The sequence below is a fragment of the Natrix helvetica genome, assembly GCF_964273705.1.
Source record: "Natrix helvetica genome assembly, chromosome: 11".
Lineage (NCBI taxonomy): Eukaryota > Metazoa > Chordata > Lepidosauria > Squamata > Natricidae > Natrix > Natrix helvetica.
The window spans coordinates 810,703-835,964 of NC_138562.1; the positions used below are offsets into that span (position 1 = coordinate 810,703).

Below are 25,262 nucleotides of genomic sequence, written 5' to 3' on the forward strand. Positions count from 1 at the left end.
AAAGGTCTCCCAGGGATGAGGGGCGTTGAGTGTTGGGTGGCTGAAGTTAGTTGAAATGTCTTTGAATATTAATAGATCGGCTTGGTAGTTATGTTGTTGGCTGGATCTCTAGAATGTGTTAAATTTTTCAGCTTTCAATTTCCAAACATTACGGGTGCTCAAAAGTTGTAACATGCCTTAGGGATTGTAAATATATTTTGGTTACTTTAATATAATTTAGATGTGCTTGGTAAGTAACAACATAAATATCACAACTTTTTAACATTTTGTTTGCTTCATACTTAGCCACAAGCAGACCAATTCCAACCACCCTTGAATTCTGTTGCCCCGGAACTAATTCCAAGCAGGTGCTGATCATTCCTTGAGAGTATTGCTGTACAGAGGCATGAGTAGCAATAAATCAGTTTAATTGGACCTTCACAGGTGGACCTGACCTTCCTCCCCTGATCACGAGAGGGCAAAGAGAGCCCTGGCTCTCTTTTGTGTGTAGTGCACATGGGGAAAAAAAACACAGCCAGATGGAGCTTTGATTGTCACCCTGAGAGTCACCATCTTGCCTTTTGTGATCATAGTTTGCAAGCTCTCCTGTTCCTATCAGTTAACTGAGATCAGAGCCTAAAGGTTGATTAATGAATTTAATGCACTGCCAAAGTAGCCTTGACAAGCTGGCCTAAAGTTGGATAATAATAATAAATATTTATTTCTTAGCCCTCTCCCGAAGGACTCGGGGCGGCGTACAATAAAACATAGGAAATAAATATATAAACAAACATACATATAACAAAAACGTATACCAAGACATATACATATACAAGGAGGAGGTGAGCTGATGAATAAAAAACAATTAAAAACACAATGTTTAAAAACCCCTAAATAATTTAATACAATTAAAATCCCCAAATAAAAAAAAACCCGTCAGGAGCGATATAGTTGGATCAAAGTTGAGCCAGGCCAGCTACTTGAAATAGGTGGGTCTTTAGCTTTACACGAAAGGAGCGGAGGTCAGAGGTATTCCTAATATCCGGGGGGAGGTCATTCCACAGGGCTGGGCCCACCACAGAGAAGGCTCTACTCCTAGGCGCCGCCCCCCGGCACTGCCTGGTGGACGGCACCTGGAGGAGACCCTCTCTGTGCGAGCGGATTGGTCGCAGGGATGTATGGGGCAGAATACGATCCCGCAAGTAACTAGGTCCTGAGCCATGGAGCGCTTTGAAGATCGTTATCAAAACCTTGAAACGCACCCGATAGACCACAGGAAGCCAGTGCAGCTCGCGCAGCTCACGCAGGAACGGTGTCACATAGGCACTGAGATCATTGTTCAGTCTTCATTTCCATCCCTGCATGAACCCTGCTGTGCTGAGGTCATTTAATGAAAAGGAAAATATAAAAGCAGCCAAAACAAGGTCTCCTCCACATCACCTGAACAGTATCTGAACCTTTCTCTTAACTCGGCTGGCCGCAGGTTTCTCCGTTCTTAGCCTCTTACCTCCCAGAAAATCATCTTCTCTAAAATGCCCACAAGGGTAAAGCATGCATGAGCCTCATTCAGCACATTGATTGCGTCCCTCTTTTAAAAACGGAGCCATTTTAACATACAGTGCAGAGTCTGTGGGAAACGGCAACTTTGGCAGGGAGAAGTCACCTAGGAGAAGTCCAATTGGCAGCTACTTTCACGCCCACTTGCCATTCTCCATCAGATTCATCGTTTCAGAGTCTCAAAATACAAGCTAGTGCTGCCTCTTCAATGTTCAGTCCCTGCAAGCCATTTTTTTCACAGATGGATATGGGTACAGGTACTCCTCAACTCACAACCATTCTTTTAGTGACTATTCAAAGTTACGATGGCACTGAAAGAAAAGACTTATGAACGTTTTCCCACAGTTATGACCGTTGCAGCATCCCCATGGACACGTGATCAAAATTCAGATACTTGGCTCATATTTTTGATGGTTGGAGTGTTCCGTTTTGCAGCCTGAGAAGCAAAGGCGATGGGGGAGACAGATTCATTGAACAAACCTGTTATTATCCTAACAACTGCAGTGGTTGCCACTTAACTGTGGTAAACAAGGTTGTAAAAGGGGACAAAATTCACAGAATGCCCGCCTTGCATAGCAACAGAAATTTTGGGCTCAATTGTGATCATAAGTTGAGGACCACCTGTATTGATTTTTGATATTTTAGCGACAGGAAGGTTCGTAGTTGACCCACACACAGGTATTACCATTGTTCACTTTTCTTCCTCAGGTCCTCCACCACCACATCGCTACCGTGGAGAAGCTACCACTGAATGCGTCTGGCTGCCAGCTGCAAATTCGTTGCAAGAATTTCCGCGTAGCTTGCTTTCTGATGGTGCAAGAACGAGATTGCCACGAAGTCTATACCTCTTTGCTGAAGCTCTCACAACCAGGTGCGTGTAGTACAACACTGTTTGCTTCCCGTCCCAGGGCTGCTGGGGATAGCAGCCTGTTCTCCCTGACTTTTAAGTGCCTCTTTCCCTGGGAAGGAGAGCTTTTTCCAGGCCCTGCTGAAAGAGGAGTAGCTCAGTTGCTTTGGGGTTTTGTCCCAAAGATGTTAGCAGGATTCAAGCATTCTTTGTGTCGGATGCTGGAACACTGAAGCGCTAGGGACTAGGCACATAATAATAATAATAATAATAAATTTGAATTTATTAGCCGCTCCCTTTCCAGGCAGGACTCGGGGCGGCGTACACTAGGACATATAAAACATAACACGTGTGTACAAACACATAAACATACATATATACAAAGACATACATGCACGGAGGAGGTAATAGATTACAACATTTAGACAATTAAAACCATTAACATACCCCAATAATAAAAAACCCAATATACAATAAAAATTTAAAATTTAAAAAAGACAGTCAGGAGGAATATGAAAAATTACGGTTGAGCCAGGCCAGATAATTGGAAGAGGTGGGTCTTCAACTGTACACGGAAGGAGCGGAGATCGGAAATAATCCTGATGTCACGGGGGAGGTCATTCCACAGGGCTGGGCCCATCACAGAGAAGGCTCTGCTCCTGGGTGTCGCCCCCCGACACTGTTTGGCGGACGGCACCCGGAGAAGTCCCTCTCTGTGTGAGCGAATTGGTCGTAGGGATGTGTGGGGCAGGATGCGATCCTGCATGTAACTAGGTCCTGTGCCATGAAGCGCTTTAAAGATCATAATCAAAACCTTGAAACGCACTCGGTAGACCACAGGAAGCCAGTGCAGCTCGCGCAGGAGAGGTGTTACAGGGGAGTATCTAGTCCTCCCCATAATCACCCGCGCGGCCGCGTTCTGGACCAACTGTAGTCTCCGAGTGCATCTCAAGGGAAGCCCCATGTAGAGAGCATTGCAGTAGTCCAGGCGAGACGTCACTAGCGCATGGGTGACTGTGCGTAGGGCATCCCGGTCCAATAAGGGGCGCAATTGGCGCATCAGGCGGACCTGATGGAACGCCCCCCTTGCCACGGCTGTTACATGGTCATCCATGGACAGCCGGGCATCTAGGAGGACGCCCAAATTGCGCACCTGTTCCATGGGGGCTAGTTGCACGCCCCCAATGGCCAGAGATGGAAGCACCTGGTTGAACCGGGGGGCCGGAAGCCACAGCCACTCCGTCTTGGAAGGGTTGAGTTTTAGTCGGTTGCCATCCATCCAGACCCGTACGGCCTCCAAACACCGGGACATCATTTCGACGGCCTCATTGGGGTGGTTCGGGGTGGAAATGTATAGCTGAGTATCATCAGCATACAGATGATATCCCACCCCAAAACCACGGATGATCTCGCCCAGCGGTTTCATGTATGTGTTGAACAGGAGAGGCGAGAGCACCGATCCCTGTGGCACTCCACATGTGAGTGACCTCCGGGTCGAACTCTGCTCCCCTGCCAACACACGTTGCGTCTGGTCAGAGAGGTAGGAGCCAAACCACCGTAAGACGGTGCCCCTGACTCCCAGCCCCTCTAGCCGGTGCAACAAGATACCATGGTCGATGGTATCGAACGCCGCCGAGAGATCTAATAGGACCAGGATAGAGGAACAACCCCTATCTCTGGCCCTCCAGAGATCATCAACCAATGCGACCAAGGCCGTCTCCGTGCTGTGCCCGGGTTGGAAGCCGGACTGGCGCGGGTCTAGATAATCATTTTCCTCCAGGTGACGTGGGAACTGCTGTACCACCACACTCTCTACAACCTTCGCTAAAAAAGGAAGGTTGGAGACAGGACGATAATTGACTAGGTCCGTTGGGTCCAGGGAAGGCTTCTTGAGCAGGGGCCTCACCACCGCCTCTTTCAAGGCGGCCGGTAGAGACCCCTCACCCAACGAGGCGTTCACTAGGCCCAGGAGCCAGTCGCGCGTAACCTCCCAGGATGCCAGTACAAGCCAGGAGGGACACGGGTCCAATAAACATGTGGTGGGTCGCAGACGTCCACGCAACCTGTCCAAATCCTCGATGGCAACCGAGTCAAACTCCTCCCAAAGCGGTCCCTCAAGACTCGCCACGGGCGTCTCTACTGGACCACTGAAAGGGGCCCATCCCATCCGGATTTGAGCGACTTTGTCCTGTAGATATTTCCCAAACTCCTCTGCTCTGCCCTGTAAAGGGGCTTCCCGCGGTCTCTCAAACAAGAGGGAGCGAGTCACCCGAAACAGGGCGGCAGGGCGGTTATCTGCGGACGCAATAAGAGCGGCACAATGTTGACGTTTGGCCGCTCTTAATGCCACAAGGTACGTCCTCAAATAGGCTCGTGCCTGTGCTCGGTCAAATTCGGAACGGGAGGATCTCCAACGACTCTCTAGGCGTCTCTTGTGGCGTTTCATCACCCTTAGCTCCTCAGTAAACCAAGGGGCCAGGGTGGTTCGTCGCCGCAGGAGAGGCCGCAAAGGCGCCACCCGGTCTAGGGCCCCGGTAGTCGCACTATTCCATGCGTCAACCAGGTCCTCTACTCGGGGGCGGGTCAGATCCACAGGAGGTGGCCCAAGCTCCGTCTGGAACCTATCTGGTTCCATCAGGCGCTTGGGGCGGAACCATCTAATGCCTTCCGGTTCCGCCTCCTCGCGGTGGGGGGTAGCACCAGGGAAGTCAAGCCGGAGAAGTGAGTGATCCGACCATGACAGGGGAATAATGGCTAGATCCCCTATTCCCAGATCACTCGTCCACTGGCCAGAGACAAAGACAAGGTCCAGCGTGTGGCCTCCCTCGTGAGTAGGGCCCTGAATTAACTGGGTCAGGTCCATGGCTGTCATGGAAGCCATGAACTCCCGAACCCCCTCAGACGCTTCTCCCATCGACGGCAGATTAAAATCCCCCATCACTAACAGTTTGGGGGTCTCAACCGCCACCGATGAGATCAGCTCGAGGAGTTCAGGCAGGGCCGCTGACGTATAGCGAGGAGCCAGGTATACTATCAGCAGGCCCAACTGCCTCCCTGGGCCCCATCTCACGACAAGGGACTCACACCCGGATGTCTGTGGCACAGTGAACTCTCTCGGCTCTAAGTCTTCCCGGATAATCACTGCTACCCCACCGCCCCTTCCCTGGGCCCGAGGCTGGTGAAATGCTCGATAACCTGGCGGGCACATTTCCACGAGGGGTAAACCACCCTCGTGGCCCAACCAGGTCTCGGTTATTCCTGCGAGGTCCGGCTCCCCCTCCAAAATTAGATCGTGGATGAGGGGGGCCTTATTGAGTACGTGGAAGAGAAAAAGGCCTCTTCTATTAATATTTTATTTTATTATTAAATGTTATGGTTAAGGTGCTGACCTAGAAACCAGGAGACTATGAGTTCTAGTCCCACCTTAGGCATGAAACCTGGCTGGGTGATTTGGGCCAATCACCAAGAGATTGTGAGTTCTAGTCCCCTCTTAGGCACGAAAGCGGGTTTGGTGATTTTTGGACCAATCACCAGGACGAGTTCGAGTCCCGCCATAGATAGGAAAGCCAGCTGGGTGACCTTGGACCAGTCACTCTGTCTCTCAGCCCCACCCATCTCATAGGGTGGTTGTTGTGGGGAAAACAAGCGGAGGAAAGACTATTAGATGTGTTTGCTGCCGTGAATTAATTATAAAGTAATAAAGATGAGATAAAAATATAATAAATAAATATCACGATGTGAAGCTGTGCAGGAAGTCTTCAATAAGATGCTACTTCTCTGTGCCAGGGATAAAAGATTGGCATTGGGCATCGGTAGAGAGTTTATACTCTGCAAAGTGAGCCAAGTTATTTCACCTTCAATGGCTGTTCCATGGGTTGGATTTTAATGCTGTCATAATCTTTTCCATGAATAACAGTCCAGTCACTGTTGGGTTTAAGCTGCCCATTAGGTTTTAAATCAAGTCTTAGAGTTGCTCAGAGTTGCTCTTCCTTCTATGCCCTGAGAACCATCTCTGCCCATCCTTGGAGGTTCCCCTATAGCAGAGGTGTCAAACTCATGTCGACATGGTGTATGTAACGGGACTTTTTTCCCCTTCACTAAACCAGACGTGGGTGTGGCCAGTGCGTAATGCATCCGGCCCCGTGGACCAGGAGTTTGACAGCTCTGCTATATTGTATTTTAAATCCTTGAAAACTGCATTTCCAAAACTCTTTACGCTGCTCAATAAGAGAAAAAGGAAGCCTCTTGATTCAAAAAAGAAAACCAATAAATCATGCTCTTGATAATGCTCTTCATTTTGTGTCACTGTCCCCTGTGATTAAAAATGTTTCCTGTGGTCCTGAGCTACCAAAAGCTGCCCCTCTATACCTCATGCATGCTATTTGGGGAGAAGAAATTACAAACTTCTTGCCTGTTTCAGCAAAGTATAATCTTTTCTTTTGTCTAGCTTGCCTTCCCTCGGTGCTCTTCTGATTCAGCTTCTCCAAAAAAAAACTCCACTGTATATTTCGTCAGCCAAACACCTAATCCCACATTATTTGCTAGCACTTGATTGACAGTTGAGGATTACCTGCTGGGTACATGGTCTCCTTCATCCACTTCTTTCTCCCTTAAGAACTTGCTGCTGGGAGAATTGGCAAGGATGAATGATTGATTACAGTTTTCAGAAGGGACCAAAGAACTCACCCATCAGAATCCCAAACCCATCATAATGTTTTGTTGCAATCCCAGAAGCTATAAAGCCTTGTGTGCTTCCCATGTCTTGTTCAGTTTTCCAGTCTATCAACCCCAAAAGTTCTTTTTTTAAGTATCTGTTCAGAAAGGATTGAAGGAGTGTCTCAAAGTCCAATCTAATTGCAATGTAGGTTGTATTAACAGAGGGAGAGAATGAAGATCTGCATCCAGTCTTGGTCACCACGTTATAGAAAAAATCTAGAGACTCTGGAAAGAGTGCAGAAAAGAGCAACAAAGATGATTAGGGGCTGGAGGTTAAATCTAATGAAAAACAGTTGCAGGAATTGGATGTGTTTAGTCTAGTGAAATGAAGGACTGATGTGACAGGATTGCAGTTGAAGAGCTGCCATAAAGAAAAGGGGGTCAACCAATTTTCCAAAGCACCAGGAGGCAAGATAAGAAACTAATCAACGAGAGAAGCAACCTAGAAGTAAGGAGAAATTAGAACGGCTTGCCTTCAGAAGTTCTGGGTGCTCCACCATTGGAAGATTTTAAGAAGAGACTGGACAACCACTTGTCTGGAATGGGCAGGGGTTGGACTAGAAGACCTTCAAGGTCCCTTCCATCTCTGTTATTCTGTTAGTGGTAAGCAGCACTATCTTCAAATAACTAAGCATACTGGTAGATATTTTTATTGGAAAAAAACTAAGAACAAAATGGCTGTTCATAGTCATATTTGCATTAGCTGAAAGGATTCTAGGGGCTTAGTAACTTCTAGGTTTATTTTTAAATCTGCAGGAAATGTAAAATGCAAATCCAATGAAGTGGAATAGAAATTAAAATAACTTATTTGTAATATCATTGTATGCAGGGGCAATTGTTAAGATTTGGTCTCAAGTGCCCAAATGGTTGATTTTTGCCTTTGAAAATTGCTTTTGCACTTTAGTGAAACCTGAAGAACTTTATGCCTTCTCTTACAACCCCAAAACGCCCGAAGGCAACCGAGAAACAGGCTGGAAGTTAATAGACGTTAAAGCAGATTACCTGCGGATGGGCATTGACAACAGCTCTTGGGAAATTAGCAATGTCAACAAGGATTACGAGGTGAGCTTGCATCTGCTTTGGGTTTGCTATCTAGGCCAGGAGATTCTACAGGTAGTCCTTGACTTAAGGACCACAGTTGAGAACTTCTGTTGCTAAGAGATGCGGTCATTAAGTGAACCACACCCAAGTTTTCAATTTTTTAAAAGTGAATTGTGCCATCATTAAATGTCCATCTGCCTTTCCCCCTTGACTTTTTTTGTCAGAAGCCCACTGGGATGCTTCAACCGTTCCAGTTGCCAAGCACACAAATTGCCATCACAGGACTGTGGGGTCCCCACGATGGCTGTAAGTGCAATGGTATTGAGACACTTTTTCAACACCTTTGTAACTCTGAATGCTTGCCAAACAAATGGTCATAAGTCAAGGACTACCTATAATGCACCTCTGCTAAAACTGTGAATCTGTAAGACCATCAGTAAATAACCACCTGTTTCTTCATCCTAGGTTTGCAGCACCTATTCTTGGGAACTAGTCCTGCCTAAAGTGGCTACTAAAACAATGATCTTGGGAAGTGCGAAGTTTCGAAGCCGAGGCCGGATACCTGTGCTTTCCTACTTCTACAGAGAGAATAACGTTAGTCGTGCTGTGTTTTGTTTTCTGTGGGTTTGCTCATTTCCCCCCAGCTTACAACCAGTGAAAGTCACATTGTTTAACAGGACAGGACAAGATAATTTTTATTGTCACTTTTGCTGTGAACACACCGGCACACATTAAAAATGAAATTTTGAGGCCTGCTCTCAAAAGTATACATACACACACACACACACACACACACACACATTACACCCATACAGATACAGTACATTGCACATACATATACAAATGCTGTATACACACACACACACACACACACACACATATACATATTAATCACAGACCATTTAGAATACACAGCAGAAAAAAAAGGCTTGGGAGTTAACAAGGTTGATACTGTATGGTATTAATGTATTGCAGAATCTAGTTGTTCTGCTTCCAATTCCAGGTCCTGGATAGAAGGAAGTCAACTTCCAATGATCTTTTCTGCTGTCCTCACCACTCTGCACAGCCTTCCTGTCCCAAACAGTAATATCTCCAAACCACACAGCAACACAATACCAGAGCATGCTTTCAATTGTCCCTCTATAGAAAGTGGTACCTTTCGAAAACGGTACTAAAAGTTCATCTTTCCCCCCTCACCTTTATAGTCTTAGAAACTAGGAAGGGTCCCTTCTGAATCATTTATCATGCCCACAATCCTTCTGCGAGCCAAGCTGCCATTTATGTGACTGTTGCCTAGTCTGCAGCTCTTCTTCCTGTCTCACAGGACCGTTCTGACAGGACATTAAGGGGTAGAGAGAATCATGGCTTTGAACAGTCTCCTAGACAGAAATGATCTGGGTTGGTGGTGAGTTGGAGCTTATATCAGACGGACCGCTTTTACACAGTTCTTGCTACCTGGAATGTCTTCTCTTTGTAGGGGAAGGGTTGTATTTTTATAATATAATTTAAATATATAACTTTAAATGATAACATTTTGCAATATTTGAGGGATTTTTCCCCAGACATGACTATACTGAAGTTTTGTGGGTGGTTGTTGTACCTAATGGTTGCATACTACCCATTTTTGCAATTTTGTGGAGACTGAAAATAAAACTTTAAAAAAGTCTTAAAGAGGAAACTGATATTAAAATTAGGAAGGAAGGTTGGAAATGAAATAAACGGAAGTGGTACAATAGCTGTTATGCAATGATAACAGATGAATCGAATTGAAATGAAAATCACAGGAAAGTGACTGCAAAATTATTACTTGTCGTATCTAATAGGACTCTGCCCTGCATTGCTATGGCTTTGAGTTAGAAGAGATGCTTGAAATGTCCAGGAGTTTAAATGCAGCGTCTATGACTCAAATCCAGTTTCTTGTAGTGGTAAAAGCATTGGGCTAGAAACGGGAGGCCGTGACTTTTAGTCCTGCCTTAGGCACAAAGCCATTTTCTGTGGCCACGTTAGCTTTTTGTCAGCTCGCAATGGCTGTCTTCCCTGCTGTTTAGTCTGGAGACCACTGTTGTTGTTTTAGGGGATTTGCGGCTTCCCTTTCCACGTCCGCTTGCGCCTTCTCTCTTTGTCGGTTATGGTCCTCAGGACCCCCCACCCACCCCCAAGGATTTCTTCGGACATCCAGAGAACACATTGTGCCGCTGGCCACACCACCTTCTGTAGACTGCAGGGGACTATTTCGTGCAATTGCAGGAGTCAGAAACTGATTCAAACACACACACCACACACAGGGCGGGGTGGGTGGGGGTTTCATTGAAGCTGCTGTATCACTTTCTCCATTATAAAAGCAGTTGCACAAGGTAAAACAGACATGTTCCAAAGTGTCAGCTTCTATCTCGCATGCTTGCTATCAGCTGCCATAGTAACGGGGAGGGTGGGGGCTCATGGTATTTGGGAGAGGAAACGTGCTGGTAGTGATATCTCGAAGTAGGGAGTTTTGTTCTCACCATCTTCTGCGCATGCCGATGTCTCGCCTTTGGGTTTGGTCAAGGCTAACTGTCTCTGCATACCAACTGAATGAGGCCATCTGAAGATGCGGCCCACATGACACCCTTGGGGGTTGGAAATTGGACATTGGGTCGGGGTAACTAGGGGGAGGGATTTGTGTAAAGGTTTGATACGTACAAGTTCGCGCTTTTTTCCTTCAGATCTTGCTTCACTTTCACTTTTCCGTGTCCATAAAACTACCCATTTTCTAATTAAATGGAGTTGGGGGTTTTCTTTCTTGGATACTGAATGAGGCAAGCCTGACACTAATTGCCTTTTCTGAATAAAACGTGAACCATTGCAGATCTTGGATTCAAGGCACCTGCTTGTTTTAAAAACACCATCAGCACTTGGAAAATACCATGTTAGGCTGGGTATCTTTTAATGTACGCAAGTGTTTGGAATCCAGCTAAGTTCAATGTTCTTTTTCTTGGGGGGGGGGGAGGAATCCCAATAGCTTTATTGAAACAAAGTGCAGTGAAGTTTACTTCAACGGTTGTAAGCAAGCAGAAAGTTTAAAAACCACCCCTGAGACGCAGGACCAGGTCTCCTGGACTCCTGGATGTTGTAGTTGGAGAGAGTGCAGCCACCTTCCAGCTGTTTGCCAGCAAAGATCAGCCTTTGCTGGTCGGGAGGAATGCCTTCCTTGTTCAATGTTCTTTATGGCCACTGGATTTTGGAGAGGCCAGTTGATTGCTAAAATTTCTGCTGACTGCAGCAACTCCCTTCATTGGATCTTAGGGGAATATATGCCATCAAGTTTAATTTTGTGAAGTTCTAGATGGCAACTTTCCATTTAGAACAGGCTAAAAGGCGTCTTGTGCTTTTTCAATCCTCAAAATGAGTTACGCAGGGCAGCCTTCAACTAATTACATCTCATCTCTGCTAATCTGTTTTTTGAACCAGAGGGAAATAGCTTGGAGCAGATAATTTCTTTTATTACTTGGCTGACTGAGGGACTGATTCTTAGTGTGGAATGAACTGCTGAGTTGCCAGCTTCATTGTTCCTATAGTGCTCTCACCTCAAGGCTGGGAAAAATTACTTTGCAATGGATTGAAATTTCCCTTTAGTATTGTTTGATTCACTTGCATTCCTTTCTCAGCACTTTCCCCATATCGATGGCAAATAAATAGAAGGTGATGAAGGAGCAAAAGAAAGAGAACACAAAATGATCACGTCTTCTTGGAAAAGACTTATGATCACAGTTGGGACAAGAATTTCCATTACTAAGCAAGGCTGTTCTTTACCCAATTTTACAATTTTTTTTGCCATGGTTAAGAGAATCACACCATCCTGGAGGAGGAGCCAACGTCACGACGATACGGATGTGCGGTCTCGATGCTCTGAGACTGCAGCTGATACTTTTGCCGCTGGGTGGTCCAATCGGACCTAAACCATCCCGCAGAGATGGTGAACAGGAAGAATATATCTTGCTGATCTCAGGGACATCGAAAAGTCCCTGATCGATGCAAGAGAGGTTCTTCAAGCCGGCGACAAAAAATCCAGCCAAGGCAGATGAAGTCGGGGTGGCTCCAAAACGGAAGGATATGGAAAGAGAAAGTGTTTCAAGCGGGTGAGGAATTTTTACCGTTTTAAAAGAGACTGCCTATAAAAAACCTAAAAGTAATTTAAATTGGAGAACAGAAGAAATAAGCGGCGGAATTAAGTTTGGAATGGTTTTGGACAGTGGGTTGTCTTACTTTTTAAATGCTATGTTCATGGATGGAATTTATGCAAGCCTTTTAAAACGAATGGATTGTTTTCTTCTTCTATTTCTTTTTTTTTATTATTCTTTGTAACTAAGGACTACGATTTTCCTCTTTCATTACTGTGACTGTTTTTCTAACTCATTCAAGAATCAGACCTTTTTTTTAACTTGAAATACAAAAAAGATACAAAAAGAAACAAAGACAATTGTAACAATAACACTGCTACTTAGACGCTGGAGGTTTGTGTATTGGAAACAAAACACTTTTACTTTTCTTACTAATTATCCTGGCTTGGCACTCCAAGGTCTTACTGCTTGTTTATAGAGAGTGATAAGAAGAAAAGCATACAGATATCCCTTTGAAGTATATCTTCAACCAGAGAAAAGTGAAAGTAAAACTTTATTGTGAATCTATGCTTAATCTTGTAAAAACCTTTCAAGCTAGAGCAGCAGTGTTTGTTAGCTGGAGATAATGGCACAATTTCAACAGCAGAAAGAAACTTTAAGTCTGCAAAAGATATTCTTAGAAATTCAGAAATTATCAAACACATTTGAGAGGACAGAGAAGAAGTTGGAAGACTTAGAGCATCTAACAGTAAAATATGATGAAGAAGTTGGAGATGTTTATCAAGTGGAAAAAGTGGAGGTTGCAATCCTAAAAACCAAAGAGGAAAATGACCATAAAGAAATTAAATTTGCTGATATTTATGGTGATTGGTTTGTTTCTGGAAATGGAAAGAGTGGAATACTGAAAGAGGAATTATATGGAGGGGAACTCTACCCAGATGGCAAGACACAGAAGAAGAAAAAACAAAAGAATTTATGGATTTAAAGAGAGAAATTTTATTAGCGACATCATTGATAACTACTGACTACTGACAATCAAAGATAAGCTGATTAAGGAAGCAGAAGAAGGGCATCGAAATTACATGAGAGATTTTATAAGCAAGGAGTTGCTAAGAGGAGTCCATACAAATTTGATTAAGGAGATGATTAGAGGACTGACACCACAAATGGCAGAAGACATGAGACTGTTTTGCTACTGGAAAGATACAGGTTGATAGATGGAAGTGTATAATTTAAAACTAGTTAAACTTAGTGAAATTCAGTGACAATAGATATAGTTAAATAAATAATTGATAATGATAATAATGTATACAATGTGTAGTGTTATGATAAGTAATAATTGGACATGAATATTGAATGATACCCATGAAAGGAAGATTAGAAATCCTTTTTGATTATATATAAAGGTTAATTAAAAAGAATTAAGTTAGATTCAGTTAAGTCTTGATTATTAGGGGGGGAAATTTTATGATGCAGGGTATAGTTAAATAAAGGAGGGATAATGATAACATATGTATGTATGTATGTATGTATGTATGTATGTATGTGTACAACATAAGGATACTGGATGTAAATTGTAAACAGTGATTCGGAAAGGAGGATTAGAAAATTTTGTTACTAAATATTATGGATGTTTAGCTAGAATAGGACATAAAGATTGAGTGTTATTGGAGGATTTTAGAAATCCTAATTGAAATGCTAGTATGTGGTTATGTATTAAATCTTGGTATATTTTATGATGAAGGACGTTTAAACAATTATAGTCAAATGAAAATGGAGGTATGATGATGGTAATATGTATAAATATATCTGAGTTAAAATACTTGAGTTAATATGAATTATGCTTGATGACTGGAAGAGATGCACGAAAGCCTCTTGTAACCAACGGATACACTTTCTACAGTATGCGAAGAAGGAAGATTTTATGTGTTGTGTTTGTTTTGAAAAAATAAAATAAAATAAATTATTTTAAAAAAGAATCACACTATCCTTAAGCAAATCTGGTGATCATGTGACCCTGGGATGCTGCAATCATCATAAATATACATTGGTTGCCAAGCAGCCAAGTTTTGGTCACACGACCATGGGGATGCCACAATAGTCATAGTGTGAAAAATGGCTGTGACACTTTTTCACTGCTGTTGTAACTTCGAGCGGTCGCTAAATAAATGGTTGTAAGTCAAGGACTGCCTTTAATTCAATCCAAGGAGTATTCAAACTATATAGCCTCTCTTTCCAAATTGTACTACTTTATCCCAAACATATTTCTGATATTCATGCATGCCCATGTCAACACCTCTCAGAAGAGTAGGTACATCAGTGCTCAGTTCTGCATGTCTCACCTGTTATACTCTACACGTCCTTTGTATTTCAGGCCGCCATCTGCAGATGCAGCCAACCTTTGTCTGGATTTAGCACTCGCTGCCTGGAAGATGAACAGCTGCTGCAGGCGATTAGGGAAGCCAAAGCAGGGAGCCGGTTCATGTACGTGGTAGACACAAGGCCAAAGGTATTTCTTCCATGGAACCCTGGAGGTTGGCTTAATTTACATCAGGAGTGTCCATCCTTGACAACTTTGAGACCTGTGGACTTCAACTCCTAGAATGTCTCAAATGTTAGGGGGCTGGAGGCTAAAGCATATGATGAATCCTTGTGGGAACTAGGTATGTCTAATGGCAAGAAATAATGGGTGGAAGATCATTAAAGAGAAAAGCAATCTAGGATTAAGGAGAAATTTCCTGACAGTCAGAACAATTAATCAGCGGAACTGCTTGCCTCCAGAAGTTCTGGGTGCTTCACCACTGGAGGTTTCCAAGAAGAGACTGGATAGCTATTTGTCCGGAATGGTATAGGGTCTTCTGTTCAAGTAGGAGGTTGGACTAGATGATCTCAAAAGTGATTCCTTCCCTCTTATTTATAGCAGGCTCCCCTCCAGAGATCCCTACACTTCCAACTTTCCTGGATTTTAGAAGTGATTTAAGCTTGTTCCTTGAACAGGTCCTGGGGACAGATATGCAATGAAGTTTTCTCTCTTGGAGTATGGTGCTCTGTTTGAATTTAGTTTGATTACTATCTGTAGCATAGAATGGTAAATTTTGCTTCATTTCTATGCATTCTTTATCCTTAGTTGACAGAATAAATTAGGGAAGCCAGCCCAATTGGTATAATTGGAGCAGCAGATAAATGATGTTGAATTTTTCTAGTTGAACGCCATGGCCAACCGAGCTGCTGGAAAGGGCTATGAGAATGTGGATAATTACGAATGCGTCCGTTTTAAATTCATTGGTATTGAAAACATCCACGTGATGAGGAGCAGCCTGCAGAAACTCCTGGAAGGTAGGATGTGCTTTGCAGTTATCTGCTTACACAGACCCAGAGGGAACTTCTGAATGGAAGACATTAGCAGACTCTGACTGTCTCCTCGGCTTGTTCGATTGTCCAGGCATTGTGCTTTGCAGTAATGAACTATCCAGGAGGGAATGTAAATGCAGGATGGTGTAGATTGATTGAATCACTTCGGTGTAACAGTGGTGCAGAATGCATTATAAATAAATCCAGGTTTGTTACTTAAGTCGTAATACACATAGTGTTCAACTTACAACCAAGGTTGAGGCCCAGATTTCTGTTGCTAAGTGCAACAGTTAAGTGAGTTTTGCCTCGTTTCCAATCTGTTTTGCCAGCTAAGTGAATCACTGCTGTTGTTAAGTGAGTCATGTTATTAAGCAAATCTGGCTTTCCCCAGTGACTTTGGAAGTTGGCTGGGAAGCTTACAAATGGCAGTCATATCACCTCAGGACCCTGCAGCTGTCGTATAGATGTGCCAGTGGTCAAGTTTTGATCACGTGACCATATGGATGCTGCAACAGTCATAAGTGCAAAAACCGTCTTAAGTCACTTTTTTCAGTGCCGTTATAACTTTGAATGCTCGCTAAATGAATGGTTGTAAGTTAAAGACTGCCTGTACTGCTGGTGAGAGATTACCCGGGGGAAACGTGGTGTGGATGCAGATGTTATAACTTATCAGCCTCTGGAAATCCCTTCGTTGTTACCTTGGCTGTCTCTTTACTGAAACTCTGGTTCCTCTTTCTTTTTTAGCATGTGAAGCAAAGTCTCCTTCGATGAGCGACTTCCTTACAGGACTCGAAAACTCAGGCTGGTTGCGACACATTAAAGCTGTGATGGATGCTGGAGTCTTCCTGGCCAAGGTAAAACAACTCTGAATTAGCATCATTTTGCAAATTCCTGGAAAAGTTGCATGTTCTCCAGTGTGCAGTCTTTCTTGTTTGTGGGGAGTTAAAGCTAGACATTTGAAGAAAACCTGGAAAAATGAGTGGTCAGCAGTTTCAAATGTCTTCAGGTTAGCCTCCGGACTAAGTGTAAAGTCTTTAGGAACCCAAAGTGGCCTGCTGGTTTGGGGTCGTGGCTCCTCTGGAGAATTAGGGTGCGTAGGGATTCGTCCCCTTCCATGCGAGGTCATCTCTTTTTGTCAAGATGTGTTGGTGTTTCGGAACAGGGGTCGCCTAGCAGTTTGGTTTTGAGTCTTGTGGTTAGGTCGCTTGCTGGCTGGTCTTGCCCGTCACAGCGTCGTTGTCTAGTAGTCACTTGGGCAGCTATTTGAGTAGAGCGTCCACCACCTGCTTCATTTTGCATTTCTACTGGGGCATGTGGGAGAAGGTGTCAGCTAGAAAGTTCCTCCCCTCTGGAAGGGGCTTTAGTACGAAGTCGAAATGGTTGAAGTATTGAGCCCATCGGACATGTTTGGGCGATAGTAGCCACGGGGTCCTGAGAGCCTCCAGGCAAAGTTCGAAAGAAATCCAGTCATTTATTAGGAGCAACCTTTTGGCGAGACCTGCCGTGGAGTCAGATCTGATTTTCATTTGATGGTGGAACCTTGACACAGAGATGGCTTTGGCTGCACACAGGAGGCAAAGCATTCATCCTCGTCATCATCAGGGTCCATTTGAAATACCTTTTGAGTTAGGTGATGTTAGGAGGTCTGCAGCCTCCCTGGAGGCAGGATATGTGAGAAAAAAGAGTCTGGGTTTCTCTGTTTTGGGGATGTTAAGATCTGGGGGCTAAACAGTATGCTGAACAGTTAAAGGGACTAGGTATGTCTAGCAGCCCTAGCCTATGGAAGAGTAGAATCAGAAACGGCATGATAACTGTCTTCCAGTAGTTGAGAAGCTGTTACAAATAAGAGGGGATTGACTTATTCTTCAAAGTACACGAGGGAAGGAAGGAATGGGTGGAAGTTAAAAAGAGATCCAACCTTGAAGTGAGGAGCAATTTCCTGAGAGAACAATTATTCAGTGGAACAGCTTGCTTCCCGAGTTGTGGGTGCTTCTTCACTAGAGGTTTTCAAGAAAAGATTAGACATTCATTTGTCCAGGATGGTATAGGGACTCTTGCTTGAGCACTAGAAAAGGACTAGAAGACCTCCAAGGTCCCTTCCAGCTCTACAATTCTATAATTCTGACCTTGTCTTATGCACTCTTCGCAACGAAGAGAGGACTGGAGATATTAAAGGAGGTTTTTTTGCTTCCATGCCTCCATCAGTACTAACGTTTTGCCTTCATTCATTTTTATTCTGCCTGTTGATATCGCAGAGCGCAGCATTTGAGAGCAACTTTGCATCGTTTCTTTTTTAAAAAAAAATCTTAAGTGCTTGTAACCCTGTCGTTCCAGGCAGTCAGAAATGAGGGAGCCAGTGTGGTGGTGCATTGCTCAGATGGCTGGGATCGCACAGCCCAAGTCTGCTCTCTAGCTTGTCTCCTTCTGGATCCTTTTTATCGGACATTAAAAGGATTCATGGTAAGCAGAAAATCTTCCCGTTGGGTCCGCTTTTTAAGTGCTTCACGCTGTCAGAGCTGCCCCAGTCTGGTCACTTAGGAAAGAAAGACCTTCAGCTCCCCTATGATTGAAGCAAAGGATTCTTTTACTAAAAGGATGTTGGCTGCAGGACAGTCAGGCTAGCTCTGGTTTCCCACTCATAAAAAACGCAGAAAGGTTTCCCCTCATCCCAGCCTTCCCACCAAGACCAGCCCATCTTCAGCCAATCAGAACTCTCCGAAGTGTTTTAAGAATACTTTGGGGTAATCCACACTCTTTCTCAGGGTGCCTGGCCTTGGTACAAACTGGTGCCGAGCTTCAGTTACTTGCCCCTCCCTATTTCCCATCACCTACACACACAGCTTTATTGCCCAACTATCCTCCCCCTCCCCAGCCTTGGATGGCAGGATGCCTGTGAGGCACCAAGTGGAGGAGGACCGACCTGACACACACCCTCTACAAACCTGAAACTGTATAGAAGCAGTTTTTATTTAGCAACCGCCCAAAATTATGATGAAAAGGAACTTTGTGTTCAATCTTCGCACGATCTTGCAGGTCTATAATGAAAATGAAAGCTGAAGTCAGATCATAAACAGGGCTGCGGTTTCACTTAGTGGCTGCTTCATTTAATGACCTGATTGCTGGGATGAGTTGTGGTACATGTTACACACGTGTACCTCTCGGGTGGGTTGCTGCCGGTTTTACTACCGGTTCGCAACACGTGTGCACTGTTCAATGTAAATTGTTCTTCATGCATACGCAGAACGATTTATCGTGAACTGTGCACACACAGTCACTAAAAACCATAATATCGGCGGCTCAGCAGCGGCGAGGGAACTGGTTTAGGGGTGTGGCAGGCTTCTGCGACCCAGGCCTGAATTCCACTACCAGTTCGGCCAAACTGGGAGCAACCCACCTCTGGTACCTCTACACATGTACAGTCTTTACATTTACTTATATTAATATTATATTAATACATTAAAGGTACATTAATGTACTTTTAGGAAGTCCACGGGTTCCAAGGTTGGACATCCTTGGTTTAGAGAGAGGTTCTTGGAGAGGCAAAAATCATTTCACCAAGCTTGCTTAAACCCTTCTCTTTCTCCCCAGTCTGTTTCCACCACCAGTCTTTCAACAGAAAGGACACGTGGAATGTCTTAATGACGGTTATCTCTTTAGCACACAAGTTACTGGGGAAGCAGGGTTATCTAGAAATTACTGGATCGGCCCTGGTATGCAAAACATTTCAAGTTCAAAACATCCCTTGCATACTTTTCTTTAAGCTATTCCCATGTTATTTCAACCATTCTGGAAGAATTCCAAACTTTGAGTGGCCCTGTTCTGAAAAGCTCTGAGCGTTTCAAATGTGAAATAGCTTGCATGTCCTTAATAAATCCTTCTAATGAATTAAAAAATCTCAATGAAAGGCATCTCAGGTTGAGGAAAGATATTTTTGAAGATGTTTTATTTTTGAGTGGAAACAGAGCTACCTGACTAAGGGACCAAACTGGGAGGAGGAAAAGCTGGCGGTGCAGCAAATCTTTGGAAGGAGAAATCCCGTATTTATATCCCAAGACTGCTTGCTCCCTTTATCTATGTCGCTGCATCTTCCACATATCGCTGTATCCCCCACAGCATCATCCACGCAGGCCAATGAAATTACTCGGTGTCCTCAGATGTACGGATGTAATTTCAATTTTAAAAATAAATGGTTTTTTTTTTAAAATTGAAATTATATCCGTACATCTGAGGACGCTGAATAATTTCATTGGTCTGCATGGATGATGCTGTGGGTGATACAGCTGGAGAATTTTTCTTCCTTTTATTATGCACTTTGATATGTACTAGGTTGTTTGAATTATTCTTGTTAACCATCTTAAGACTGCGGTCTGTTGGTGGGAAGGCTGCCCTTGGAGCTGCTTGAGTTTGGTTGTTTGCTTGCAGACATTTCATTACCCAACATACGTAGGATAGGCAGACTAACAAAGACTGACAAAGTGCATCCATGAACACAAAAAAGCGGTCAGATCACATGATGGCTACTCAACCATAGTTTCCACAGAAAAACTGTGAGCAGTTAAAGCTAAATCCCAAAAAACCACTAGGGAATTCCTGGACACTTATGTTCAGACCTATCAACTATCAATAGACACCCAGAGATAAACCACATTTACGTATTATTCAAAAGACCAGAAAAAGCTAAGAAAGAAACAAACAAACAAACAAAAACAGACCAGACACATCCTCTGCAGCAATCAACCGCAGATAAGCAGGGATTAACACCAGACTAATAATCAAGCAGAAAACAATACTCTAATCAAGAACCTACAATACCCTACATAATTGAGGAGAAAACCACACTGTCACCACCAGTGGCAGGACAAAGTGCATGCTTATAAGCACTGATTATGTTACCTGGTTAGGTAATGAAATGTCTTCACCATGATCCGAGAGCACCAAGGATCCCACAGTTCAACCCTGAATTACATGTGATCCATTATTTTTGGTTGAAAGTAGGATTCGAATTCTACAAATAAAGCCACATTATAATGCCATATTTCTGTTTTTTCCCCTCTTTCATTTAACATTAAAGGTTCTGATAGAGAAGGAGTGGATTGCGATGGGCCATAAATTCTCACACAGGTTTGTGTGTTAGAATTATAAATGTAGAATAAGAGGTCTTCTTTTCATCCCGCTTGGAACATGATTAACAAAAAGAAACAGCTCCTAAACTGGAGCCTTTTTTAAAAAACAAGGAAGATATGAAAGAGAAAAACTATGGGGCAGGCAAAGGGAAAATAAGAATAAAAAAATAAGGATATTCAAACTTTTCCTCACAACACTGCATAGAATGGACTGTGAAGATAAGGGAATTAGCAGAAATGATAAGATTGACTTGTTTGATCAGAGATAAGATAGTACTTTTATTGAAGTCAGGACCTATTGCTGTGGGGGGGGGGGTTGTTTCTGTTGATTTGCTGAAATTTTGCTGATTTATGGATTTGCTGATTTAAAAACAGTTGGATAGTTGTATAGCCGTGATGGCGAACCACAGGTGGCACAACGGAGCCTTTTGTCAGGGTATGCAAGGCATTGCCCTATCAGCTAGCCTGCGTGCATGCATGCGCTGGTCAGCTGACTTCAGCCTTCTTTTGAGGCCATTTTGCGCCCTCTGGAGGCTTTCTTGAAGCCTCCGGAATGCAAAAAACTCGCCCTACAGGCAAACCGGAAGTTCAGAAACATACAGTACTTCCGGTTTAATCGCCCCTGAAGGCTCCGGAGGGCTAAAACCAGCCCTATGAGCAAACCAGAAGCCCATTCCCGAACTTCCGCTTTGCCCATAGGGTCAGTTTTTCGCGCTCCGGAGGCTTCAGGGAAGCCTCTGGAGGGCCTCCAGGGGGGCGGGGAGCCTGTTTTTTTCCTCCCCAGGCTCCTATAAAGCCTCTGGAGCCTGGGGAGGGTGAAAAAAGCACACCAAAAATGGGCGGAAGTGCTGGTCCTGCACATACAGTGGGGCAAAAAAGTATTTAGTCAGCCACCAATTGTGCAAGTTCTCCCACTTAAAAAGATGAGAGAGGCCTGTAATTGGCATCATAGGTAGACCTCAACTATGAGAGACAAAATGAGAAAACAAATCCAGACAATCACATTGGCTGATTTGGAAAGAATTTATTTGCAAATTATGGTGGAAAATAAGTATTTGGTCAATATCAAAAGTTCATCTCAATACTTTGTTATATATCCTTTGTTGGCAATAACAGAGGTCAGGCGTTTCCTGTAAGTCTTCACAAGGTTGGCACACACTGTTGCTGGTATGTTGGCCCATTCCTCCATGAAGTTCTCCTCTAGAGCAGTGATGTTTGGGGGCCGTTGCTGGGCAACACGGACTTTCAACTCCCTCCAAAGGTTTTCTATGGGGTTGAGATCTGGAGACTGGTTAGGCCACTCCAGGACCTTGAAATGCTTCTTACGAAGCCACTCCTTCATTGCCCGGGTGGTATGTTTGGGATCATTGTCATGTTGAAAGACCCAGCCACGTTTCATCTTCAATGCCCTTGCTGATGGAAGGAGGTTTACACTCAAAATCTCATTATACATGGCCCCATTCATTCTGTCCTGTACACAGATCAGTCGTCCTGGTCCCTTTGCAGAGAAACAGCCCCAAAGCACGATGTTGCCACTCCCATGCTTCACAGTAGGTATGGTGTTCTTTGGATGCAACTCAGCATTCTCTCTCCTCCAAACACGACGAGTTGTGTTTCTACCAAACAGTTCTATTTTGGTTTCATCTGACCATATGACATTCTCCCAATCCTCTTCTGGATCATCCAAATGCTCTCTAGCAAACTTCAGACGGGCCCAGACATGTACTGGCTTAAGCAGGGGGACACGTCTGGCACTGCAGGATCTGAGTCCCTGGCGGCGTAGTGTGTTACTGATGGTAGCCTTTGTTACGTTGGTCCCAGCTCTCTGCAGGTCATTCACTAGGTCCCCCCGTGTGGTCCTGGGATTTTTGCTCACCGTTCTTGTGATCATTTTGACCCCACGGGGTGAGATCTTGCATGGAGCCCCAGATGGAGGGAGATTATCAGTGGTCTTGTATGTCTTCCATTTTCTAATTATTGCTCCCACAGTTGATTTGTTCACACCAAGCTGCTTGCCTATTGCAGATTCAGTCTTCCCAGCCTGGTGCAGGTCTACAATTTTGTTTCTGGTGTCCTTTGACAGCTCTTTGGTCTTCACCATAGTGGAGTTTGGAGTGTGACTGTTTGAGGTTGTGGACAGGTGTCTTTTATACTGATAACAGGTGCCATTGATACAGGTAATGAGTGCAGGACAGAGGAGCCTCTTAAAGAAGAAGGTACAGGTCTGTGAGAGCCAGAAATCTTGCTTGTTTGTAGGTGACCAAATACTTATTTTCCACCATGATTTGCAAATAAATTCTTTCCAAATCAGCCAATGTGATTGTCTGGATTTGTTTTCTCATTTTGTCTCTCATAGTTGAGGTCTACCTATGATGCCAATTACAGGCCTCTCTCATCTTTTTAAGTGGGAGAACTTGCACAATTGGTGGCTGACTAAATACTTTTTTGCCCCACTGTATGCACGCTGGCATCATGCACATTGCATTATGGGAGTGGCATGCCCATACACGAGCCCCCTGCTCTCCCCCCACTTTTGACACGCAAGCCAAAAAAGGTTCATCATCACTGTTGTATAGCCTTTATTGTCCTTGTACATAATAATAATAATAATAAATTTGGATTTATTTGCCGCTCCCTTTCCAAGCAGGACTCGGGGCGGCGTACACTAGAACATATATAAACAAACATATATACAAAGACATACATGCACGGAGGAGGTAATAGATTACAACATTTAGACAATTAAAACCATTAACATACCCCAATAATAAAAACCCAATATACAATAAAAATTTAAAATTTAAAAAAGACAGTCAGGAGGAATATGAAAAATTACGGTTGAGCCAGGCCAGATAACTGAAAGAGGTGGGTCTTCAACTGTACACGGAAGGAGCGGAGATCGGAAATAATCCTGATGTCACGGGGGAGGTCATTCCACAGGGCTGGGCCCATCACAGAGAAGGCTCTGCTCCTGGGTGTCGCCCCCCGACACTGTTTGGCGGACGGCACCCGGAGAAGTCCCTCTCTGTGTGAGCGAATTGGTCGTAGGGATGTGTGGGGCAGGATGCGATCCTGCATGTAACTAGGTCCTGTGCCATGAAGCGCTTTAAAGATCATAATCAAAACCTTGAAACGCACTCGGTAGACCACAGGAAGCCAGTGCAGCTCGCGCAGGAGAGGTGTTACAGGGGAGTATCTAGTCCTCCCCATAATCACCCGCGCGGCCGCGTTCTGGACCAACTGTAGTCTCCGAGTGCATCTCAAGGGAAGCCCCATGTAGAGAGCATTGCAGTAGTCCAGGCGAGACGTCACTAGCGCATGGGTGACTGTGCGTAAGGCATCCCGGTCCAATAAGGGGCGCAATTGGCGCATCAGGCGGACCTGATGGAACGCCCCCCTCGCCACGGCTGTTACATGGTCATCCATGGACAGCCGGGCATCTAGGAGGACGCCCAAATTGCGCACCTGTTCCATGGGGGCTAGTTGCACGCCCCCAATGGCCAGAGATGGAAACACCTGGTTGAACCGGGGGGCCGGAAGCCACAGCCACTCCGTCTTGGAAGGGTTGAGTTTTAGTCGGTTGCCATCCATCCAGACCCGTACGGCCTCCAAACACCGGGACATCATTTCGACGGCCTCATTGGGGTGGTTCGGGGTGGAAATGTACAGCTGAGTATCATCAGCATACAGATGATATCCCACCCCAAAACCACGGATGATCTCGCCCAGCGGTTTCATGTATGTGTTGAACAGGAGAGGCGAGAGCACCGATCCCTGTGGCACTCCACATGTGAGTGACCTCCGGGTCGAACTCTGCTCCCCTGCCAACACACGTTGCGTCCGGTCAGAGAGGTAGGAGCCAAACCACATCATGTATACAATGAAATTGGTTAATGGGAAGAAGGGAAATATGCGATTTGAAGAGGGAAGTGAGAAGATTTGCTTTTACTGCTGTAAAAGAGATTGGGAGTCGTTACATATTCTTCCATTCTTGTTTCTATTTGCCTTTCCTTCCTTATAGTTCTCTCACTTTTTCTTCTTACTTCTTTTTTAATTTCACTTTTTGTTTATCTTTGATATCTGGGAAGACTTTAATTAAAATTATTATTTGGAAAAGAATATTCCAATTCTTCTGCTATTCTAGCGGTTGGAAAATTGCTGGTGGAGAGGGAAACTCAAATTATTTAGGGATAGCTGAAACTAGCGCTAAAAGAGATTAGTTCCCCCTTCCCGCATCTTTTCACCCGTTATCTCTATTCCGGTTTCACGTTGCCTGCTCTTTTTGTACTCGCTTAATCTCATTTCATACCTTTCAGCAAAGTAGGATTGACTTCTGCATTGCAGTTTTTACAGAATCTGTTTAGGACAGAAAAAAAGGGAGGGGATCAGGGAGCCCCTGTGCAGCTGTTGCCATTTTGCAATTCTTGCATGGCATTTTACAAATGCAGGTAGTCCTTGACTTAGGACCATTCCTTTAGCAATAGCTGAAGGTTATGATGGCTTCAGAAAAAGTGACTTACGACCTATGCTTGCAGTTGCAACCATCACATC

The 25,262-nt window shown here is 44.4% G+C and overlaps 1 protein-coding gene across 4 annotated transcripts in view; it reads left to right on the forward strand.

The window, feature by feature from the left end:
- The window catches only part of MTMR8 (myotubularin related protein 8), a 52,899-nt gene that overhangs the window by 18,617 nt on the left and 9,020 nt on the right, over window positions 1-25,262 (forward strand). For all 4 annotated transcript variants that reach the window (XM_081963862.1, XM_081963861.1, XM_081963863.1 and 1 more), the window contains exons 3-10: window positions 2,245-2,407; window positions 8,004-8,161; window positions 8,606-8,734; window positions 14,612-14,746; window positions 15,441-15,573; window positions 16,333-16,442; window positions 17,923-18,048; window positions 20,660-20,709. In XM_081963862.1, coding sequence (XP_081819988.1) covers window positions 2,245-2,407; window positions 8,004-8,161; window positions 8,606-8,734; window positions 14,612-14,746; window positions 15,441-15,573; window positions 16,333-16,442; window positions 17,923-18,048; window positions 20,660-20,709 — 1,004 coding nt within the window. The remainder of the gene's footprint in view (window positions 1-2,244; window positions 2,408-8,003; window positions 8,162-8,605; window positions 8,735-14,611; window positions 14,747-15,440; window positions 15,574-16,332; window positions 16,443-17,922; window positions 18,049-20,659; window positions 20,710-25,262) is intronic.